This window comes from Nyctereutes procyonoides, unplaced genomic scaffold (assembly GCF_905146905.1).
Source record: "Nyctereutes procyonoides isolate TBG_1078 unplaced genomic scaffold, NYPRO_anot_genome, whole genome shotgun sequence".
NCBI lineage: Eukaryota > Metazoa > Chordata > Mammalia > Carnivora > Canidae > Nyctereutes > Nyctereutes procyonoides.
This window is the reverse complement of record NW_026575082.1, coordinates 18,802,318-18,823,319: the sequence shown is the minus strand read 5'-3', so window position 1 is coordinate 18,823,319 and position 21,002 is coordinate 18,802,318. Positions and strand designations below refer to the sequence as shown.

At 40.0% G+C, this 21,002-nt stretch overlaps 1 protein-coding gene across 5 annotated transcripts in view; it reads left to right on the top strand.

Moving 5' to 3' along the window:
* Window positions 1-2,318: 2,318 nt before the first annotated feature.
* LOC129514524 (WD repeat-containing protein 7) overlaps window positions 2,319-21,002 on the top strand; it is a 353,352-nt gene continuing 334,668 nt past the window's right edge. For 2 of the 5 annotated variants that reach the window (XM_055333145.1, XM_055333149.1), the window contains exon 1: window positions 19,997-20,065. In XM_055333145.1, the coding sequence (XP_055189120.1) occupies window positions 20,052-20,065 (14 nt within the window). In that variant the 5' untranslated portion in view covers window positions 19,997-20,051. Of the gene's footprint in view, window positions 2,537-2,800; window positions 2,817-16,367; window positions 16,448-19,996; window positions 20,066-21,002 lie in introns of those variants that run through there. The other 3 variants (XM_055333146.1, XM_055333147.1, XM_055333148.1) reach the window with 3 other exon arrangements.

Here is a 21,002-nt window from a genome sequence, read left to right as displayed (position 1 = left end):
AGATAAGAGGAATAAATAAATGATTTACTCAAAAATATAGGGGATCCCTGGGTGACTCAGTGGTTTGGCACCTGCCTTTGGCCCAGGGTGCAATCCTGGAGTCCCGGGATGTAGTCCCGCATCGGGCTCCCAGCATGGAGCCTGCTTCCCCTCCTCCTGTGTCTCTGCCTCTTTCTCTGTGTGTGTGTCTATCATAAATAATAAATAAATAAATCTTTAAAAAAATATACTCAGGATCAGCTTACCGAAGTTATAAGTTTTAATTTTCAGGAAGGTTAACATGTAAAACATATATATGTACATATAAAAATGTGTGAATATTTCTGAAATGGAAACATGTTATTCATTCATATTTGAATCTTTATTTTAGTCCTGTAGCTCAGGAAATTACATGCATTTATATGTAGGCTTTGGCAATATGTTTTATGAACTTGGTAGAGAGGGGCCAGAGTGTTAGCAGTCTGAAGGCTTCTCATTAATCTTCCTATTAACCTTGTACTCCTAGGAAGGTATTTGAAACATAGTAAGTTCAATTCATATTTGTTAAATAAAAGTCAACTTTACCCAGGAGGGATATTTTATAGATTACCTTTACAAACCAAACAAGCTTTAATGAAGCCTAAGACTATCCCATGGTAACCACTCTGTGCTTCCCATATTTCCAAAAAGTTCTTGTAGATTGTAAAGGGGATTATGAACTTAACAATTTAAATGTGTTCATCATTATAACAGAGTGAATGAGTATATTGAACCCAGCTGTCCAAGGAATTAATTTCTTCTATTTAACATCATTTTCCTGCTTTTCTCTGCCCCATGTGACTACAAGGCTCTTAGTCAAAAGTCGAAGAAAATCATAGAATCCCAATTTACAGTGTAAGACAACTTTAGAATTGCTGACTTTCAGGTTGTTGTATTGACTTCCTTGGTCAACATTATGATTAATTATTCTCATGGTGGCAGCAGAGCAGAACTGGTCTCTACAAATAAATAGCCTAGAGGAAACAAGACCTGAGACATAAAGAATGCTAAAAGGCCTAGTGAGGGAAAAGGGGGTGTGCCCCCCAGGACACTGATGGGTCTGCACAGTGTTAGAGGGAGGAGGACTGTCTAAACTGGGAAGGAGAGGAAGGAGAAGTTTATCATTTGCAGGAATCATAAATTGCCAAGAAACCCTTTGACCCAACCAATTCTTAGGTCTCTTGACATACTAGTAAGGAAGTGATCCTGTCTCAAGGACTTGTTTGTGCCCTGTTCTAATCCCTTAATCTCCTGCTTCAGACCCATCCAATAGGATTTTGCTACCCAAGACTCAGGTCTAAGAGCCAGCAGCAAAGGGAGCTTGTTAGAAATGGAGGGTTTTTTCCGAAGCCCACTGCAGACCTACTGGATCAGAAACTTCATTTTGACAAGCTCTGCCGGGTGACCTCAATACATAGCTTCCTCTTGAGTCCTTGTCCTGGGAGTCTGTTAGGGAGCTTATGAAGGAAAGACAAAGCTCTGGAATGCTTGTCCTTCCTATCTTGTTAGCAGAACTGACCATTGGCCACCAGCATCGCCCCAAGTTTCTCCCTTGGCTGCTATTCATTCACTCGACAAATATTTGGGAGGAAGATGGGCAAGCATAATGAGTGATTGCTGTTTATTGAGCTCGTTCAGCCTCCTAGATACCCATGAGGTCATTATTTTTTTATACGGGGAGTTGGGGGGAGAATGAAGAGAAGAAGCATCAGGCCCCAGATGGCAATGACAGTGCGCAGGGGGGGCGCTGGCATCCCAACACAGGCCTCTCTGAGGGCGGGTCTCCGGCTGCACCGGGCTCTGCCGCCCACACTGAGCGTACATTCATCCCCTCTCCTCTGCAGGAATGTTGCACAAGGTCAGGCGTCCTGCAGCCTACAAGCCGAGTTCCTCTTCTGGCTCTCTGCGTCGAGGTCAGAAGCAAACAGTCACCAAGTTCCAGAGCTCACACTTTGCAAGGGTCTGGACCGAGTCCCGGGGCAGAAGCGTAAACTTGCAACATCCTGGGGACACCTCCTCTGCTTGCCCTTTCGCTCTTCCCTCCATCTTGGTCCTCCCAGCCTGGGCATTGGAGGCGGGACGCGAGCCTAGACCGCGTTTCCCACAAAAAAGATGGCGACCGCGCGCTCTTTGCCCACAGTCGACACCCTCGCCTGCGATCGGTCTCCTTGGTAACGCGGCTGGCTTCCCCGGCTCCTAGCCGAGGCCCGGCGAGTCTGGCCACGGGGCTCATTTCCCGCCCCCTCGTTTTTGCGACAGTTGCCGCGGAAGTCACGGCAGTCGGGTGTCAGCTGATTTACTGCCGCGGCGGCAACGGCACCTTGAAGCAGCCTCGCCGGGGAGACGCCGCCGGCCGGGCTCGCGGGGGTGGGGGGGCGGTCGCCCCAGGGGTTCGCCCGCCGGGGATTGGAGCACGGCGGGTCGTCCGCGCCGTGCGTCCTCGCCTGCTCCGTCTTCGGCGGGTCGCCCGCGGGTGGTGGCGCGGACAGCATCGCGGCTTGAGATGAAGCTGTGACAGGTGAGCGGGGCTCCCGCGGCGGGGTCAGGGGTCACGGGGTTCAGCCCGGGGGTCCTCGCGGGTCCTCGGTTCAGGTGACCCCGGCTTTGGGCTGGAGACGGGCTCGCCCAAGGAGCGAGGTGGTGTGTGATGAGTGGGTGGTTGGGGCAGCGCTGGGGGGGGGGGCGGGGGGCAGCCTCTCCTTACCTGTGCACCCTCCTCCTCCCGTTTGCGCCCTTGCTTAAGGTGCTGGAGCCTCACCTGCGCGGTGCCCCCGCCGCCCCGCGGCCCTAGGACTTGGGTAAGGACACCTGCTCCTCCCCCGCCTCGCGGCCCCCGCGCCCGGGAAGCGCCCGCTTGGAGCCCGCACTGCCCTGCCCGGGATTTAACAATATCCTTCTATGTTTTCATTCACTCGCCTTGTCACGTTTTTTTTTTTTTTTTTTTTTTTTGCAGGTCCTAGGTAATAGTAATATCTGTTGGTTTCCAACAGTCTGAAATTATTGGTCAGGTACGGTTGCATCTTAGCCTGGGCAGTGTGGATGCTGCGGGCTTGGGGATCCAGGGACAGGGGCCGCCTGCTCACCTGGTGACCTTTTGCCACGGGCTCTGTCCGACCCTTTCGGATGCTTATTATTACTCAGGTCGTTGTGCATAAGATGGGCAAGGATCTCAGGGGACATAAGAGAAATCGGGGTCTTTGACATTTTTGGCTTGGCCCGTGAGGTTTCTTGTTCTCTGAGCTACCGGTGACAGTGGAGTGGAGAGCAGTTTAAAGATTCAAAAAAATTGAAATGCCTTTTTCGACGAAGCCCAAGCCGCCTGGATTTTTGCATTGACGTGCACAGATCTTAGTCATTTCCAACCGGGAAACCCAACAAATATAAAAAGATAGCAAAATGCCTCGTTTAATTTTGACCCGCGGTTATTATTGAGAATTTGTTTATTTGCTTAGAGATCTGTCTTTATTTATTTATTTTTTAGAATACTGCAGAGCTCTACTCAACAAAACTAGGCCATGCCTGTTAGTTTTTCTTATTGCCACCTGTATGCAGCTCGACCTCAAAATATGTTGATGATTCGGTACATTAGAGGGACTGGGCTTTGCTTTATCTTGAGTATCATTGTGGGCACTTGACATTTCAAATAGTTAAGTCTTGTATCTTATAATTTCCTTCTGTTTTGATCTTGGATATAAGTTCTATTTTGAAGCAAAGTAAGTGGGGGTGGTTTATCTACGTAACAGGCTTAAGCATTGAAAACCTTAAAAGCACTGAGCTACTTTTTGCCTTTGTCACGATAAGGATAGGATAACATTTAGCTTCAGTAGTGTGCTCTGTGTTAGGTGGGAGTCCTTAAAGTTTGTTTTGGACCTCAGGTGAAGAGGATTGAATTAATTTTCCCTCAGTTCAGTGGTCATTATTGGCCATTCAGGGTGTGTTTCCTGGTTTTTGTTGTTGTTTTTTGTTTTGTATTCATTGTGTTTTATTTCCAATTCCCACTCCATTCCTTTGATCATCAATACATGGGAAAAAACATTTTAACATGTGTGATGTGTATCCTTTATGTGTGTGTTGTGTGTTATTAAATGTATATTGTTTTGGGTACCCACATTTTTTATTTTTAGAGATAGGCTGTATTTTATATGTTGTATATTATATACTACCTATGTTATATAATATTGTATATTGAATTTTGTTTCTCTCCCTACCGTGTTTTAAAGATCTGACTGCTGCACAGTGTTTCAGAGAGTATATCTGTTATGGGTTTCCATCTACTCTCCTATTTGCGGATGCCCATTTTACCTTTATTTTCCTACTGCTACAGATGAGGTATAACAAATATACCTCCAAGACCTCTGTGATGCTTTCTTTGAGATATATATCCAGAAATGTGACTTCTGGATCATAGGGCGTTCATATATTTTATTGAAGAACTACTAGATTGTGTTCTAGAACAAATTGCTATGGTCTGTACTCCTGCAGGCAGTTCTTGGGGGGGTTTCTGTGTCCTTGCATCTTCATTGTTACTTCGTATTATCCAGTGTCCTAGTTTTTCCACACTAATTGATACAAAGTAAAATCTCATTTTAAATGGCATTTCACTATTAGGAGTTTGAGCATTTCTTCATGTACATTTTATCTTTTTGGTTTTCCCTCTTGTAAAACTGTTCATCCTTTGCCCATTTTTGAGGTTTCATTTCTGCTTGATCTGCAGTAAGTCTTCTATTTCCTAGATACTAGTCTTTTGAATATGTAAGTATCCCTGTTTCTATTCTGCCATTTGTCTGTAACATTTTTCATGATGTGCTTCATTGAACAGAGATCTTCAATTTTGATGCAGTCAGATTAAAAAATTGCCTTATGGTTTGTGCTTTGGGGGTTGTAAGAAGTCTTTCCTCAAATTCTATGTCATAATGTTACTTTTGTGTTTTACTAACTTCATGGTTTTCCTTGAAATGTATAGGGCTTTAGTGTATCCAGAATCTTTTTATATGTCACAAGGAAGAGATTCAGTTTATTTTCCATGTAGTGTTCCCGTTTTCCTAGTGGCATTCTCTCCTTTCCCCTTAGGTAAGATGCTACACTTATTGTGTATCAAGTTCTCATACTCTGAGCACTGTATTCTGTTCCTTTGGTTTATTTGTTTGCTCTCGCTTTAATACCATGTGGGTTTCACACAATGGCTTTGTATTAATTTTTTCCCTGTGTGAATAATTCTTCCCATTTTATTTTATTTTTTTCTTTTTCTTTTTTTTAATAAATTTATTTTTTATTGGTGTTCCCCATTTTATTTTAGCTGGAGTTTGAAATAATTATAGATCACAGGAAGTTGCAAAGATCTGCAGAGAGGCCTGGTTTCCCCCAAGGGGTACGAGGGGTACATTTTTAATAACGTCACCCAGTTTCCTCCAATGGTTACGTTTTATCCAACTAGGTGCAGTGCAATAGCTAAACCCAGAAATTGACTTTTGGTACAAAAGTACCAAAAAAGTACCAAAAAAGTACCATGGCATTTTAGCATCTATGTAGATAGATACGTGTAATCATCACTGCAGTCAAGATAGAGAACTGTTCCATCATTGTGAAGATCTCCTTCCTACTATACCTTTTTAGTCACATCCATCTCCCTTCAATCCCTAACCTCTGCTCACTAATCAGTTTTCCATCTCTAGAATTCTATCTGTACAGGAGTGCTATATAAATGGAATTACACAACATATGACTTTTTTGAGATTGAGATTCATCCAAATTGTTGCATAATTTGGGTAGTATTCCATGGTGTATGTATACTGCAGTTTGTGTAACCATTCACTGAGACATTGAGGCTAGGCTGTTTCTAGTTTTTGGCTATTACAAGTAAAGCTGCAGTGAACATTCTTGTACAATTTTTGTGTATGTGTGGATACAAAGTTTCACATTTTCTGGGACAAATGCCTTGGAACCGGATTGCTGGGTGGTATGATAAGCGTAGGTTTACTTTGTGAAGAAACTGCCAAACTGTTTTCTAGAGTGGCTGCATCATTTTACATTCCCACCAGCAATGAGAGATTGAGTTTCTTTGTATCCTTGCCAGCATTTGGTATTATCACTGTATTTTTATTTTAGCTCTTTAGGTGTGTAGTGATATCTCATTGTGGTCTTAATTTGCCCCCCCCACTCCCCCAGTGGCTACGTTAAGTATCTGGTAGGGCAAGTTCTCCATCCTTTGCCCATTTTCAAAGTTGGTTTAGCTATTTTTTCCTTTTTTTTTTTTAATTTAAATTCAGTTTGCCAGACTATAGTATAATTGGTTTAGCTATTTGTAGATTTTTACTCTTTTCTATATGTTTTAGAGCTAGAGTTTCTAAAAACAACACAACTAGAATTTTGATAGAGGATGCATTGAATATATAGATTTATTTTGGGGAGAATTGACATCCATGTAATACTAGGTGATCTTATCCAAGAACATTAAATGGTCCTCTGTTTATGATTGAGCAGAATTTTTTTGTCATTTAAAAAAATACTGTGACGGGACACCTGCGTGGCTTGGCGGTTGAACATCTGCCTTCGGCCCAGGGTGTGATCCCAGAGTCCCAGAATCGAGTCCCACATCGGGTTTCCTGCATAGAGCCTGCTTCTCCCTCTGCCTGTGTCTCTGCCTCTTTCTCTCTCTCTCTATCATGAATAAATAAATAAAATCTTTGAAAAAAATATGGTGACTAGATACTATTTTAAAGTAAATTATTGTAGATAAAAGAAAGTGCAACTGGGCAGCCCTGGTGGCTCAGTGGTTTAGCGCAGCCTGCAGCCCAGGGTGTGATCCTGAGGACCCGGGTTCGAGTCCCATCTCGGGCTCCTGCATGGAGCCTGCTTCTCCCTCTGCCTGGGTCTCTGCCTCTCTCTCTCTCTCTGTGTATCTCTCATGAATAAATAAATAAAATCTTAAAAAAAAAAAGTGCACCTCATTTCCATATATTGATTTTATCTTTGTTGTGTTCTGCTAGACAGAGATCAAAATTCATAGTATAAATCTGGAAATAATTTTAGTATTTGTAGCATTAGGCCTGGAACTAGGTAGCACCTTTATTCCGGTTTATCTGTTAACGTTTCTCTGTGACACTTGTCTCTTGTTGGGACAAATGATTAAAGTATGGGGTTAGTGAGGTTCATAGGTTCTGTTTCCATTTTGTCCCCTTCATTATTTCACTTTATACGGAGTTTATAGTCTTAGCTATATGTATGACAGTGATCGTAGACAGAACCAACTGAGAGTTTTCTTATGGCCCAGAGAAATCCTGTCATCAATAAGAGGACACCTTATGTTCCTACTTACAGATACTATGATTATGATGTCAATTTAGCATCTGAACTCTGTGCATGTGGTTCATCTAATTACTTAAAGCTACTTTGCTGGTGAGAGCACAAAACATTTTGTTGGAAGGAAAAGCCCTACATCATGACTGCATTTAGAAAGTCCTGTCCAAGTGGAATTTTTCTACTAACATATATACTATATTGATGAAATATTAAATACTTTAAATAAAATTAGGCATCTTTTCCAAAATGTGTTGGTGATGTTTAATGAACAGGTAGGGTTTTCTCCCCCCCGCTAAAGTTTCTTAGGTTGGTGGGAGTCAGAAAATGATGGAAGGACAAAATGTTAGGGCAGTAGTGAGTAGTTGAGGGCAGAAGAAATTTCTGAAGTGCCAAGGGTTTTTTTTGTAGGCTCTTTTAAAATAGAAAATTATTGGAAATACATGGCTTTTTAAACCAGTCTTCCATTCAGCTTAGCAGTTGTAACTTATGACCTTTCAAGCTTACCGAAGGTATTTTACTAGTGTTTTGCACATTCATATTTCTCCCTAAATGTTGGTAGTTAATATATGTCAGTGATAACAGATTGATAAGAGTGTGCCAGTTACCTTCTCTTCTCACATTCAAGTTATTTATTTGGCTGTCTTCCTTAAGGGCTCTTCTTTTCTCTAAACATTTCAAATACAAACAAACAATAAAAACCACTATTAGGGGGAGTGAAAAGTTCACACTAATAAAATATCACTTTACTTAGTTTAAGAAACAGTTTTGTGACTCATTAACAGGCCTTTGTGAGTGTAGTAGTGATTAAAGTAAACCATGTCAGCTAATTAGCTGCATAGGTTCTATGGTATGTCTGGCTTCGTATATATCACAGATAGGATAAAAGAGGCTATAGCATAGGAACAATTTGCAGCTGGCAAAAAACTGTGTTAGGGATTTGATTAGGGAGACTTGACATTATTATAGAAAAAGTAATTGATAAGCAGCTCTTTTGTGAAATCCAAAGCATGTAAAATCAAGATGGATTTTAATTTGCAGCTTTTTAAACAACCAAAATAAATGTACATTATTCAGTACTTTGTTCACTTATTCAACAAATAGTTGGGTGCCTGCTCTGTGGGAGAAATTCTAGGCACTGGAAATACAGTATAGAACAAAATCTAAATCATCACCTTCATGGAGCTTGTGTTAATAGTGGGAAAGCCAGATGAGAAATAAGCAAAACAGTTGGTGTGTTAAAGGGTTTTAAGTGCTCTGGAGAAATGCAATAGAATATGGTGGGGGTGGTCGATTTTGCAATTTATGGTGGTCAGGAAAGGCCTCCCTGAGACGAAGAAGAAATTGTAGCAGAAACCTGAAGGGGATGAGGGAGTGCACAATGAAGACCTGTGGGACACAGATAAGACTGCCTGATGAAGAAAACCAAGAACCATAGTGGAGGAAAAGAAAGCAAGGGCGAGAACAGCAGCCTCACTTGTGTTGGCTAGGCAGTTGTGTAGTTTGGCTTTTACAATGGGTGAGACAGTAAGTCACAGGAAGAATTCTGAGTAGCTTTGTGTTACGATGTTATTATTTTTTTAAAATAGTGTCGTTTTGCGTGCTTCGTTGAGGTTGTAAGGGGGCAAGGTTAGAAACGAAGACCAGTTAAAAGACTGTTGTATTGTCCATGCTGGGAGTTGCTGGCGATTTGGAATGGGGTGTTCATTGTCGAGGTGTGGAGGAGTCTTTGAGTTCTGGATATAATATTCTTCAGAGGTATTATTGTCAGAATTTTCTGATGGATTGGGATATGGGATGTGTGTGAGAGAAGAATCAAAAATGATTCTAGGATTTTGGCCTGTGAAGCTGTAAGAATGGAGTTGCTATTAACTTAGATGGTGAAGATTGTGGGAGAGGCAGGTTTGGGGAAGAAGACCAGGGACTCGCCCTTGAACAGGTCAAGTTTGAGAAGCTGATTAGCTATCTGGAGGGATGTGTTGAGTAGGAAGCTGGATTGGTGAGTTTGAAGTCAGAAGAGAGCCCCAAGCTATAAATTGGGAATTGTTGGGACGCCTGGGTGGCTCAGCGGTTGAACGTCTGCCTTTGGCTTGGGGTGTGATCCTGGGGTCCCAGGATCGAATCCTGCATCGGACTTCCTGTGTGGAGCCTGCTTCTCCCTTGGCCTGTGTCTCTGTGTCTCTCTGAGTCTCTCATGAATAAGTAAAATCTTTAAAAAAAGTTGGGGATTGTTAACATCTAGTTGGTATTTAAGCTATGAGGCTTGGTAAAAGGAAGGGAAGGAGAGTTGCCAGGAAAGAAGCCTAAGGACAAAGCTCTTGGTTTGCCAACATTTAAAGGTTGAAAACGAGGAAGGCTAAAGCTAAAGATGGAGACTGAAGCTACAGATATATCAGGAAAGCGTGAAGATCTGGGGGCAAGAGAAGTATCTCTGGGAAGAAGTATGAACTGTGCCAAATGCTGCTGGTAGAAAGATGAGGGTTAGGACTTGACACTGGATTTGGTAATGGGGAAGTCCTGGTGACCAGGCACAACACTTTGCTGTAGCCTCTTGAGAAGGGGGATGTTACAGAGGAGGACATTCTGACTTGGAAGGAGGTTACATACTTCCTTGAGCTTTGCAACCAGTAAATGGAGGGGCTGGGTTAGTCCCTACGCAGTAGGACTGTTGAATCTTTGTACTTACCCAGCCTACCTTACGGATCCCCAGAATACTGTGACATTCCAACTTCCAGTACGGGAAAACATGTTTGTTTCTATTTCTGGGTAGTTAATTTATGAGCAATGAGAAACTTCAGTGCTCAATTTAGTTTTGACAGCAAAGTGAGGGAAACAAGTCGGAATAATGGGAGATGCAGATGAGATTCGAGGTGTGTAGGTCCTCGAAGTTGATTCTACCAAATGGGGCCTCTTTCCCTGAAATGTATGGGCTCGATGGGCATTGTTTGCTTTCAGCTTAATCATTAACACTTGAAACTGAGGCCGGTTGGTGATAGAGCATAAATTGAATTCAGACATCCTGATGGCAGCTGTAGAAATTTAGAACATGACTCATGCCTCAAAGTCTATGAATCATTTAAAAAATTGTGATATATTTTTTGACCAGATAGCTTTACAGTTCTTCAAAACCTGACTCTCATGTGCTCAGGGCTGTTTTGCAATAAGAAATAAGTGTAGTCTTCTGTTGCCATCTGCTCATTGCACATGTCCTTTTGAAACAGTATATTGGAATTCCCCTTAAAAAAGCGGTCCTTAAGTGTCCTGTTCATTGGGGATTTTCTTGCCACTCAGATAATAACATGTGATCTTGTCAAGTGAGGGACAAGCTTAATGTTCAGAAGGTCGTGTCCCTCACAACTCTTTAATTCCGGAAACCTTTTGTTCTGAGTGAGCAGCTCAGTGATTTCTTCAGTACATTTTATGGCCTCGCTATCTTACTGCATTACAGTAAATAGTCTTTATGATCGGATTCAGTTTTTTCCAGTCTTTAGTAAATTGGTAACAAAGCATAGCACAACGAAAATTCATAATCTTAATGATCACTTCCTTCGTCATGTTATATTGTGAATTTGACTTGAACACACCCTCTTCTGACAAATGACAGAGAATATTCTGAGAATCTTTACAGACTCTTCTTTTATTGTAACTGTGACAAGGGACTACTTAGCATGTAGTCCCTGTTACTCACATTCCCCGTGGGAAGGTGGGTAGTGTAGCCCTACTCTTGTTTATGTGTGCCCATTCTCTTGAGAGAGGATTTGAGTTTGTTGTTGTCTTTAAGTCTCAGGGGCACAGGAAGTACACATAGTGAGATGATATTGACTCTTATGAAAATGCCTGCGTTCCTGGGATAGAAATACATCTTTTTGCATTTGAGAGTTTAAAAAGTGATGCTGGGAAATTAACAGTGATCTCATACTAGGTTTTTCATGTATTATCCTGTTTTATAGCTTTTAGAAATCACATGGGATATGATACTAATGTCACCTGGGATATTGTAGAATAGGATGGTCTTATCAGAATCACTACATAGGTTATTGATAGCTTTAACGGGGAAAAAAAAAAGAGTGGAAATATCTGGCAGTCAGTACCTTAATTGAATGGTATAGGACAGTGTGATGTACATTCCTCCTGTGGTGATGTAGTGTGAGGCATACAAGATCACTTATGAGGTATTCTCACCAAAAGTTTTATGTGAGCCTAATGATGCCTTTAGATCCAAATACCAGTTTACTGGCACATTAGAGATAGAGAAACCAGGTAAATGACATCATAAAAAAATCACATAAATCTAAAACGTGTAACATTTTATAAGTAATTGATTTTGTTTTGTTTTGTAAAGTTAAAATGAAAAAAAAAGTTGGGACTACTCTAGAACTAAAGACTAAAGAGACATAACCACATTTGATGCATACAACTTGAATGTTTACTGGTTTAAAACAGTAACTTGGTATCAAGTTACAAAAGACATTTTTAGACAGTTGAAGTAATTTGAATATGGACTGGATAGTAGGTGCTATTAGAGAATTATTATGGTGTTGATAATGGTGATTGTGATAATGGTATTGTGTTTATGAAGAAGAATGCTCTTTATTTTTCAGCTCTATATTCAGTGGCAAATTGTCATGATGTGCATAGGTTATTTTCAAGTGGATTAGCAAAATAGTATGTATATATGTGTATGTATATACAAATAACAAGGGAAATATGGCATTTGTTGAGTGATCTTTATACTATTTTTGAACCTTTTATACATTTGAAATTTTTCATAATAAAAAGTTGGGAGTCATAAGAAGGCGAAAATAAATTTTGTCCTAAATTTTTTATTAAAAGAACAAATTAAATAGTCCAGATCTAATTAAACACAGGGATGTAAGATCTTCCCTTGTTCCTTGAATTCTTCTTTGGCTTTCTAGGATCTTATATATATTAAGCAGCGGAAAGCTGAAAAAAAAGGAAGAGAATAATTGCAAGAGAACTGAACCAGAAGGTGAAGGGAGAGGGTTGAGTAATCGATTAGCAAGTGATCAGCCATGTCAAACTAGCAGCCTTATTAGACTGTAAGGACTCAATAAGATGGTTGGATTTAGAGAGAATGGAAAGAATAGGTGTCAACAGTCCATTAATGTCAAAGCATTCTCTCTTTCCTCAGGTCTTTCCAGGGCATCGCTTCTCTCTAGTGTTGGAGAGTTCTGCCCTGGAGTGTCACATTAGAGAAATTGTTGATCTCTTCCTGCAGAGGGAGATCTTAAGATTCTTAGATCTTGTTTGAGGATAGAGACTCAATTACATGAGGGCTTTTGTAGTAAGGAAATGGAAATAGTCAAAGACCATAGGTTTCAAAACGTATATATAGATACATATATAGCCTCCTTGTGAAGCCCACAATTGGAGTGTATTTTATACACTGAACCACACCTTTTTCTCTACTATATATTTTGGAGATTATTTTATATCTCATACAGCAGTGTTTCATTGTAAGGCTCTATCATATTTAACCTCTAATCGATGAATATTAAAGTTTTTTCTATGTATCCTTTAAAAATTATAGAAAATTGTAAACACACACAAGTAGAATAATGTAATGAATCCTCTTAATGCTAAAAAGAACTTCAACCCTTATTTTTATAGCCTGAGTTCTCTGATGAGCAGACTTGGAGATGGAGATAAGTACTCCGGTTTATTAGGGACTACTTTGGTATCAACAACCCAGGAGGGGTGCCTGGGTTGCTCAGATGGTTAAGATTCCGAGTCAATTTCGATTTCCGCTCAGGTCTTGATCTCAGGCTACATGCTCAGCAGGGAGTCAGCTTGGGATTCCTCCCCCCTCCCCAGCCACCCCATGCTACTCCAGCTCACATTTGTGCTTTCTCCCTCCCTCAAAAACAAACCCAAAAACTACACACAAAAAGTGAAAGCAACCCCACAAACCCATCCCTCACACTTATGATCCTGTTTCATCTTCATCCCTTTAAACATCTTACTTATATGCCCCATTTCCTCTCTCTCTCTCCCGTGTTCTGCTGAGCCCAGACATCATATCATTTTATGAATACCACAGTTCTTTGAGTAACCTGATTTAATAAAACACACTGATTAACCAGGCTACTGGAGAATGATGTTTTCTGGTATAGGGAAGTTTGCAGTAAATGAAGATCATAGAGAATAGGGAAGAAACAGTAGGGGTGCTTGGTTGGCTAAGTAGAGCATGCAACTCTTGATCTCAGAGTTGAGTTCAAGCCTATGTTGGGCATAGAGCCTACTTAAACGTAGGATCCCTGGGTGGCTCAGTGGTTTAGAGCCTGCCTTCTGCCCAGGGCATGATCCTGGAGTCCTGGGATCGAGTCCCACGTCGGGCTCCCTGCGTGGAGCCTGCTTCTCCCTCTGCCTGTGTCTCTGCCTCTTTCTCTCTGTCTCTCATGAATAAATAAATAAAATCTATAAAAAAAAAGTGAAGAGTATTTTATTAGGAATCAGGAGGTCTGTATATGCCTTTGAGCTTTGAGATCAGTTTGCCATGTGATTTTGAGAGAATTACCAATTGACCTAAATACCACCAAAATACAAACTGTTAGATGGTAAATTGGCTATATCCTCTCCATTTTTAAATTAGGAAGGGTTCTTCTTGTTCTTCTTGTTCTTGTTCTTCTTCTTGTTCTTCTTCCTTCCTTCCTTCCTCTCCTCCTCCTCCTCCTCCTCCTCCTCCTCCTCCTCCTCCTCCTCCTCCTCCTTCTTCTTCTTCTTCTTCTTCTTCTTCGTCAACTATAAAAGCCTTTCTTTTACGTTAGCTTCAATGTCAAAAACAAAGCCAGGAGATAGACCCACATTTCATCAACTTTCAGTGACTTAGTTTACTGATACAGGCAAAGGGTGATTGCATTTTTACCGCTCCTGTGGACGCGTTCTGTTGAATTCTCTGCTGCCATTTTATGAAAATGTTTTCTGAGTTCTAATTTCTCTGAGACCAGATGATGCATCTGTTCCCCTTTTGCTTCATTTATGCTATCACTTCCCTTCTTCCTCTTATGCTTGTTTCCTCCCTCTTCTCACTGTTTTAGAAAGTAACAGTCACATGTCTTTTTCTTGCCTCTGCCCTTACACATTGCGTTAAACTCCATGATTTACTATTTTTCTTCATTATCTTGTATTTTCTTTTTCTTTTAAAACTCATAATTTTAGTTAAGCTTCTTATCTCTGTGCACCCAGGCTAATTGTGGTAGCATCATATTTGTTTCCCTGTCTGCAGTGTGTTGTCCATGTTAATCCGAACTTTATACAATGCCACAGTTTTAGCATGTCACTTCTCTATTTAGAGATCTACTTATGAGACCACTAAGTCTCTTTAGTCTGATCCTGCTCAAGACTAATGTGAAACCTTGTAGTATCTTCTCCCTTCTCAAAACCTATAGTTAGTAAATTCTAGTTAAGTGTGAAATAATTTGTCTCATTTATTAGAATCTGAATTGATGACTTCACTGGGTATCTGTATCATAATAGTGCTTATCCTTTATAGAGGGCTTTTAATATTTCAAAATGCCTTTTTTTCTATTGTCCTTATAGTAACTTTGTGTAAAACCTATATCAAAATCCATATTGCATCTTTATCAACTTTGTGTGCTGAACACCGAAACCTATCTATTGTATCTCTAAAAGAACTCTCATATTCATCTCATTATTGCCATTTTCACCACTACCTTATATTATATATTTATTAAAGATATCCTATATGGCAGAATTATGCTCATAAACATTATGTGGTGAATACACAGTTGTGGCTCTTGATCTTAGGGAACACGAGCATATAGAGTAGCAGGGCAGAGTAGTTAGTTGTTTGTTCATTAAACAAAAAAGCACAGAAATTAAGTGATGAGAGATTGTGATAAATTTTAGTACTATCGTTTCCTTCCTTCTCTCTCTCTCTCTCTCTCTTTTTTTAGATTTATTTATTTGAGAGAGAGAGAAAGAGCATGAGTAGGGGCAAGGGGCAGAGGACCCTGGGATTGTGACCTGAGCCAAAAGCAGGCACTTAACCTACTGAGCCTACCCAGGTGCTCCTCAGTACCATCATTGCTTACCAGCAATACTGTGGTAGCCCCGCTGGTCATCAAACCCAGTTTTATCCCTAGCCATTGTATTGCAGCTACAGTGATCTGAAAAACAAATTCAGATTTAAAACACTTGACCTTTTTCCTATTTCTGTCAAGTTAACTCCAAATTCCTTCATACGGCTTATCAAGTCCTTTATGATTTGGTGCATATTTACCTGTTATTTCTTGTCTCCTCATTCAACCTTTGTGCTCTGAACGCCAACTCCACTATTTTCACTGTCGAGAAAGAATTGAGCTCCCTTACCTATGGGATTTAAAACATGATTTCCTGAACCTCTTCCTGGGTTAATTCCTTCTCAGTCTCACCATTATTTCTTCCAAGAATCCTTCCTGGATCTGTGAAAGTACAGGTTAGGATATCTATCTTTTGTGTCTCCACAGGTCTTGAGATTTTTCCTCTGTCACACTCTGTGGTAATTAATTGCTTCCATGTGTGTAAGTCCCACTGGGTAGCTGAGTTGTGTCTATTTTATCTACTGCTGTAATGCTATGCTATGAGCACAGAATGAAAACTTGGGAAATGCTGTTTAAAATGTATACTAATTATTGTTATTATGAGACAGAATTTAATTTGAAAGCTATTTTAGTATCATGTAGGAATTTGTAGCATTACTTCTAATAAAGTGCAGAACTGAATTATCATATTTGCAGATAATAGAATTGTGTCTGACAAGCATATACAGTAGTTTATGTTATAGCAGAAAGTCATTGAAAGATCATAACCTTATTAAAAATCCAAGTTTATTAAATATGAAATGGCAGTGCTGGAAGAAGCCAGTGAATGTGGAAGCAGAATGTGAAGAAGTAGCAAAGTCTGTGTTTTTAAAAAATATTTACAAGCATCTGCCATGTGCAGGTATTGCACTAGTTGTATTACATGTATGGTTTCTCTCAGTCATTAGGACAGCTTTCTTAAAAGAGGATATTATTGTCCATCATTTACAGATGGGGAAGCTGAGACCCAGAGGGGCAGCTTTGTCAAGATTCCATAGAAGAGCCAGGATTTGAATACAGTTCTTCTGATTGTGAGTTCAGTGTTCTTTCAATTATGATTATTTTTATTGTTGTTGACTGAAGTATAATTGTATTTCTCTACAGAACTGAGAAATAGAGGAAGTTCAGTGAAATAGAGAAATACATGAAATTAAAGCAACCAAAAGAGATGACTTAGAGGTAAAAATTAAGAACCCTGCCCTTTTAAATTTATTTTTGAAGATTTTACTTATTTATCCATGAGAGACACAGAGAGAGAGGCAGAGACACAGGCAGAGGGAGAAGCAGGCTCCATGCAGGGAGCCCGATGTGGGATTCGATCCCGGGTCTCCAGGATCGCGCCCTGAGCCAAAGCAGACAGATGCTCAACCACTGAGCCATCCAGGTGCCCCAAGAGCTCTGCTCTTACGATTTTATTTTTATTTTTTTTTTTTTGACTTCAGAAGGATTCAGAATTAATTTTATAAATAACTCTTGGGGTGAAAACTAAGCCTTAAAAATGATATGATCAAAGACATGATTATTGGCAAAATGAGAAGTAGAATCTAGAACTCCTGATATTTGACTGTAAAGCTTGATCAGTTAAAAATTTTTATTTAAGGATGGCTGGGTGGACTCAGTGGTTGAGGGTCTGCCTTCGGCTCAGGATGTGATCCTGGAGTTCCCGGATCGAGTCCCACATCTGGCTCCCTGCAGGGAGCCTGCTTTTCCCTCTGTCTGTGTCTCTGCCTCTGTGTGTGTGTCATGGATAAATAAATCTTAAAAAAAATTTTTAAATTTAATAGCCAGTCTCTAAATGTAATTTTTTTTAAAAAAGATTTTATTTATTTATTCATGAGAGACAGAGAGAGAGAGAGAGAGAGAGAGAGAGAGAGAGAGAGAAGCACATGGAGAAGCAGGCTCCATGCTGAGAGCCTGATGTGGGAGTCAATCCCAGGTCTCCAGGATCACGTCCTGGGCCGAAGGCAGTGCTAAACCACTGAGCCACCTGGGGATCCCCTCTAAATGTAATTTTAAGCCAGATTTTGTTTTTTTAAAGATTTTATTTATTTATTCCTGAGAGACAGAGAGAGGCAGAGACATAGAGGGAAAAGCAGGCTCCTCTAAGGGAGCCAGATGTGGGACTGGATCCCTGGCCCGGGATCATACCCTGAGCTGAAGGTGGACACCTGGGACCAAGACCAGAGCCGAAGGCAGATGCTCAATCGCTGAGCAACCCAGGCACCCCTACATCTTTTTTTTTTTTTATTCTGAAATTCAAGTTAGGATTTTATAGTCTCAAACTATCATGAATAGAATGTGTTTGTTGTGTATGCTACAGGGAATTGTAAGCTCTTAAGAAAAATTAATATGATCTTATAATTTGTTTCAATAGAGAATATGTTACTGTCCCCTAAAAAAGTTTTTCAAAGTTAAAGATGTTCATACATTAGGCACATGTCCACTTTAGCGTATATGACTTTTAGTTTTATTTATATATATATGTATATAATACACTTAAAGTGTTTCTTCCTCCTCGCGTGAGTAGATATGTTAGTATTTTTAACATAAACTACTTTTTTTGTTTTCTCTTCCTAGTAATTCACTTTTTTAAAAAAAGTTTTATTTAAATGTCAGTTAACATACAGTGTAATGTAAGTTTCAGATATACAATATATACAATATACAATATACAACACTTCCCAGTATCACCCAGTGCTCATCACAAATATGGTCCTTAGTTCCCATCAGCTATTTCACCCATCTCCCCACCCGCCTCTGTCTGATAACCATCAGTTTGTTCTCTATTAAACTTTTTGTTTTCTAGAAGAAAAGTGTTACTCTCTTAGAAAAGTGATAGGAAGAATTTCTTCTCCTTTCAGGAGAGAGCCACAAAATTATTTGATTTTGATTTGATTTTTCTCTGTTGGTTAACTTTGTTGGACCAGGTTACATTGATTTATTTTATGAAATAAGAGTGTGACATCTCATTAAGAAGCTACATGTACTATTTTGACCTTACATACTTTTAAGAAGTAAGATTACTTTTATTTACTTTATAAAAAGATTTTATTTGAGAGATAGAGAGCAAGAGAGCACAAGTGGGGGGAGAGGCAGAGGGAGAGGGAGAAGCAGGCTCCCTGCTGAGTGTGGGGCTTGATCCCAAGACCCCCAGGGTCATAACCTGAGCTGAAGGCAGATGCTTAACTGACTGAGCTGCCCAGGTGCCCCAAGTAAGATTGCTTTTATTTTTTTAATTTTTTATTTTTTTAATTTTTATTTATTTATGATAGTCACACACAGAGAGAGAGAGAGAGGCAGAGACACAGGCAGAGGGAGAAGCAGGCTCCATGCACCGGGAGCCCGATGTGGGATTCGATCCCGGGTCTCCAGGATCGTGCCCTGGGCCAAAGGCAGGCGCTAAACCGCTGCGCCACCCAGGGATCCCTAAGATTGCTTTTAGAGTACACTTTTGCATTAGTAATATTTCATTGAAATTAGATGGCTCAGTGATCCCCAAATTGATAAATGAATTTGATGCAGCTCTAGTCATAATCTCATTAGGCTTTTCTGCAGACATTTACAAGCTGATTTTTAAATTTGTATGGAAGTTAAGAGAACCTAGAATATCCAAAGGAATCTTCAGAGTAAGAACAAGCATATTTCAGTGCTGAAAAGAAATACTGGTATGTTCTTCTGGTGAGGAAATTTCTTGAATTCTCATAAATTAAGCAAGACTAGTTTTTATATATTGGATTTATATAAAAACTGAACTATATATACATTGTACAGTGAGCTATCTAAACCATCTAGGTTCATCTTTCACATGTTGTTTAGCTAATGATGAATTTTAATTATCTTCTGCTGGTGTTTGAAGGAGTTTGGCCATAGATGATGGTTGTATTTATTTCCTTGTCTTCATCTCACCTCCAACAAAGCCACCCCTTCCTTTCTAGGAGTCTTAACATTTTTCCTTTATATAATTGTTTGTCATTCTTCTTACTACGTCATGTATTCCAGGGAGTTATTCTTACAAACTTGGGGGAGTAGTTACCTGAGTGTGCATTGAGGAAGATCATATATTTATGTGTAATAAAACTTAGAAATTGTGGCCTTAAAGTTGTAGAAATTTATTTTCCCTACATAACAAAATGTCTAGTGTAGAGTTAGAGAAGTGTTGGAAAGGCTTAGCTCTCCTATTTTTGAACTCACACAGTAAGGATGTCTCCTTGTCTGGCAAGAGATAGCAGAGCCACTGTCAAAATGTCCTTGACAGTCTTTTCTGCCTCCAACTTTTGAACATTTTCCCAAGCCCATTTCTCCACAGTCTTCCCCCAACTTTTATTTAATACTCTCCTATCTAGGAGGTTTTAATATCAAGTGTGTTCTGAGACCCAGGAGTACAAACCTACTTCTTCACCTGAATCCTATAAATAAGACTTTGCCTCCCTCCACTCCAATTGCCCCAGCCATGATCTGAAAGTATGTTTTCCTTTTTTTTTGATACCCTCTTCCTGTTGGTCACCAAGCCCTTTTGATTAATTACTGTTTATTTAGAAATTGATTCTGCTTATTCTGCATTTGATGGAACTACCCTAATCCCAGCAGCAAGACACATCAATAACAACTACTGATTGTGATTCCCACTACAGTTTCATGTTTCATTTCAGGTATTCTTTATGATTATTTATTTTTTTAATATTTCACTTAACAAATACTTTCTATTTAGATTTTTTTATATACCAATCAAGAAGTAGCACTGTGAATAATTTAACGACCATTGACAAGGTTATGTATATCTATGGGTCAGGACAGATTAGTTTTTACCATCTACTTTCCTTTGAAATATAGCAGTGAATTTTGGAATCTGGTTTCTGCCACCCCCGTCCCCAACATAAGACATAAGATGGTGACTGCTTACCTTGGTTAGACCGACTTCTCACGTATTCCTTAGATAAGCAGTTAACTAGCTGATGTAATGTCTCCTGGAAAAGATATAGTGAAGTTCTTTACCATTATTTCCTTTTTTTTTTTAAGATTTTATTTATTTATTCATGAGACAGAGAGAGAGAGAGAGAGAGAGAGAGATAAGAGATAAAGAGGCAGAGACCCAGGCAGAGGGAGAAGCAGGCTCCATGCAGGGAGCCCGACGTGGGACTCAATCCCGGGTCTCCAGGATCATGCCCTGGGCCAAAGGCAGGCGCTAAACCGCTGAGCCACCCGGGGACCCCCACTTTACCATTATTTCCTAAGGGAGAATTGCTTTTTGGGTAATGAGTTAATTTTAGGTTATGTTCTTTTATTTTTTATTTTTTGTAAAGATTTTATTTACTTATTTGAGAAAGTGAGTGTGAGTGAGTGGGGGAGGGAGCAGAAGGAGGAGAAACAAACTCCATGCCAATCAGGGAGCCCATGCAGGCTTTGATCCCAGGGTCCCAGGATCATGACCTGAGCCACCCAGGTGTCCCAGGTTATGTTCTTTTAAAAGCATACGTCCCTGTTATGGATTGAATTGTATTCCCCTAAAAATCGTATGTTGAAATTTTGACCTTCAGGACCTCAGAATATGACCTCATTTGGAAATAGGTTTTTTATGGAGGTATTCAA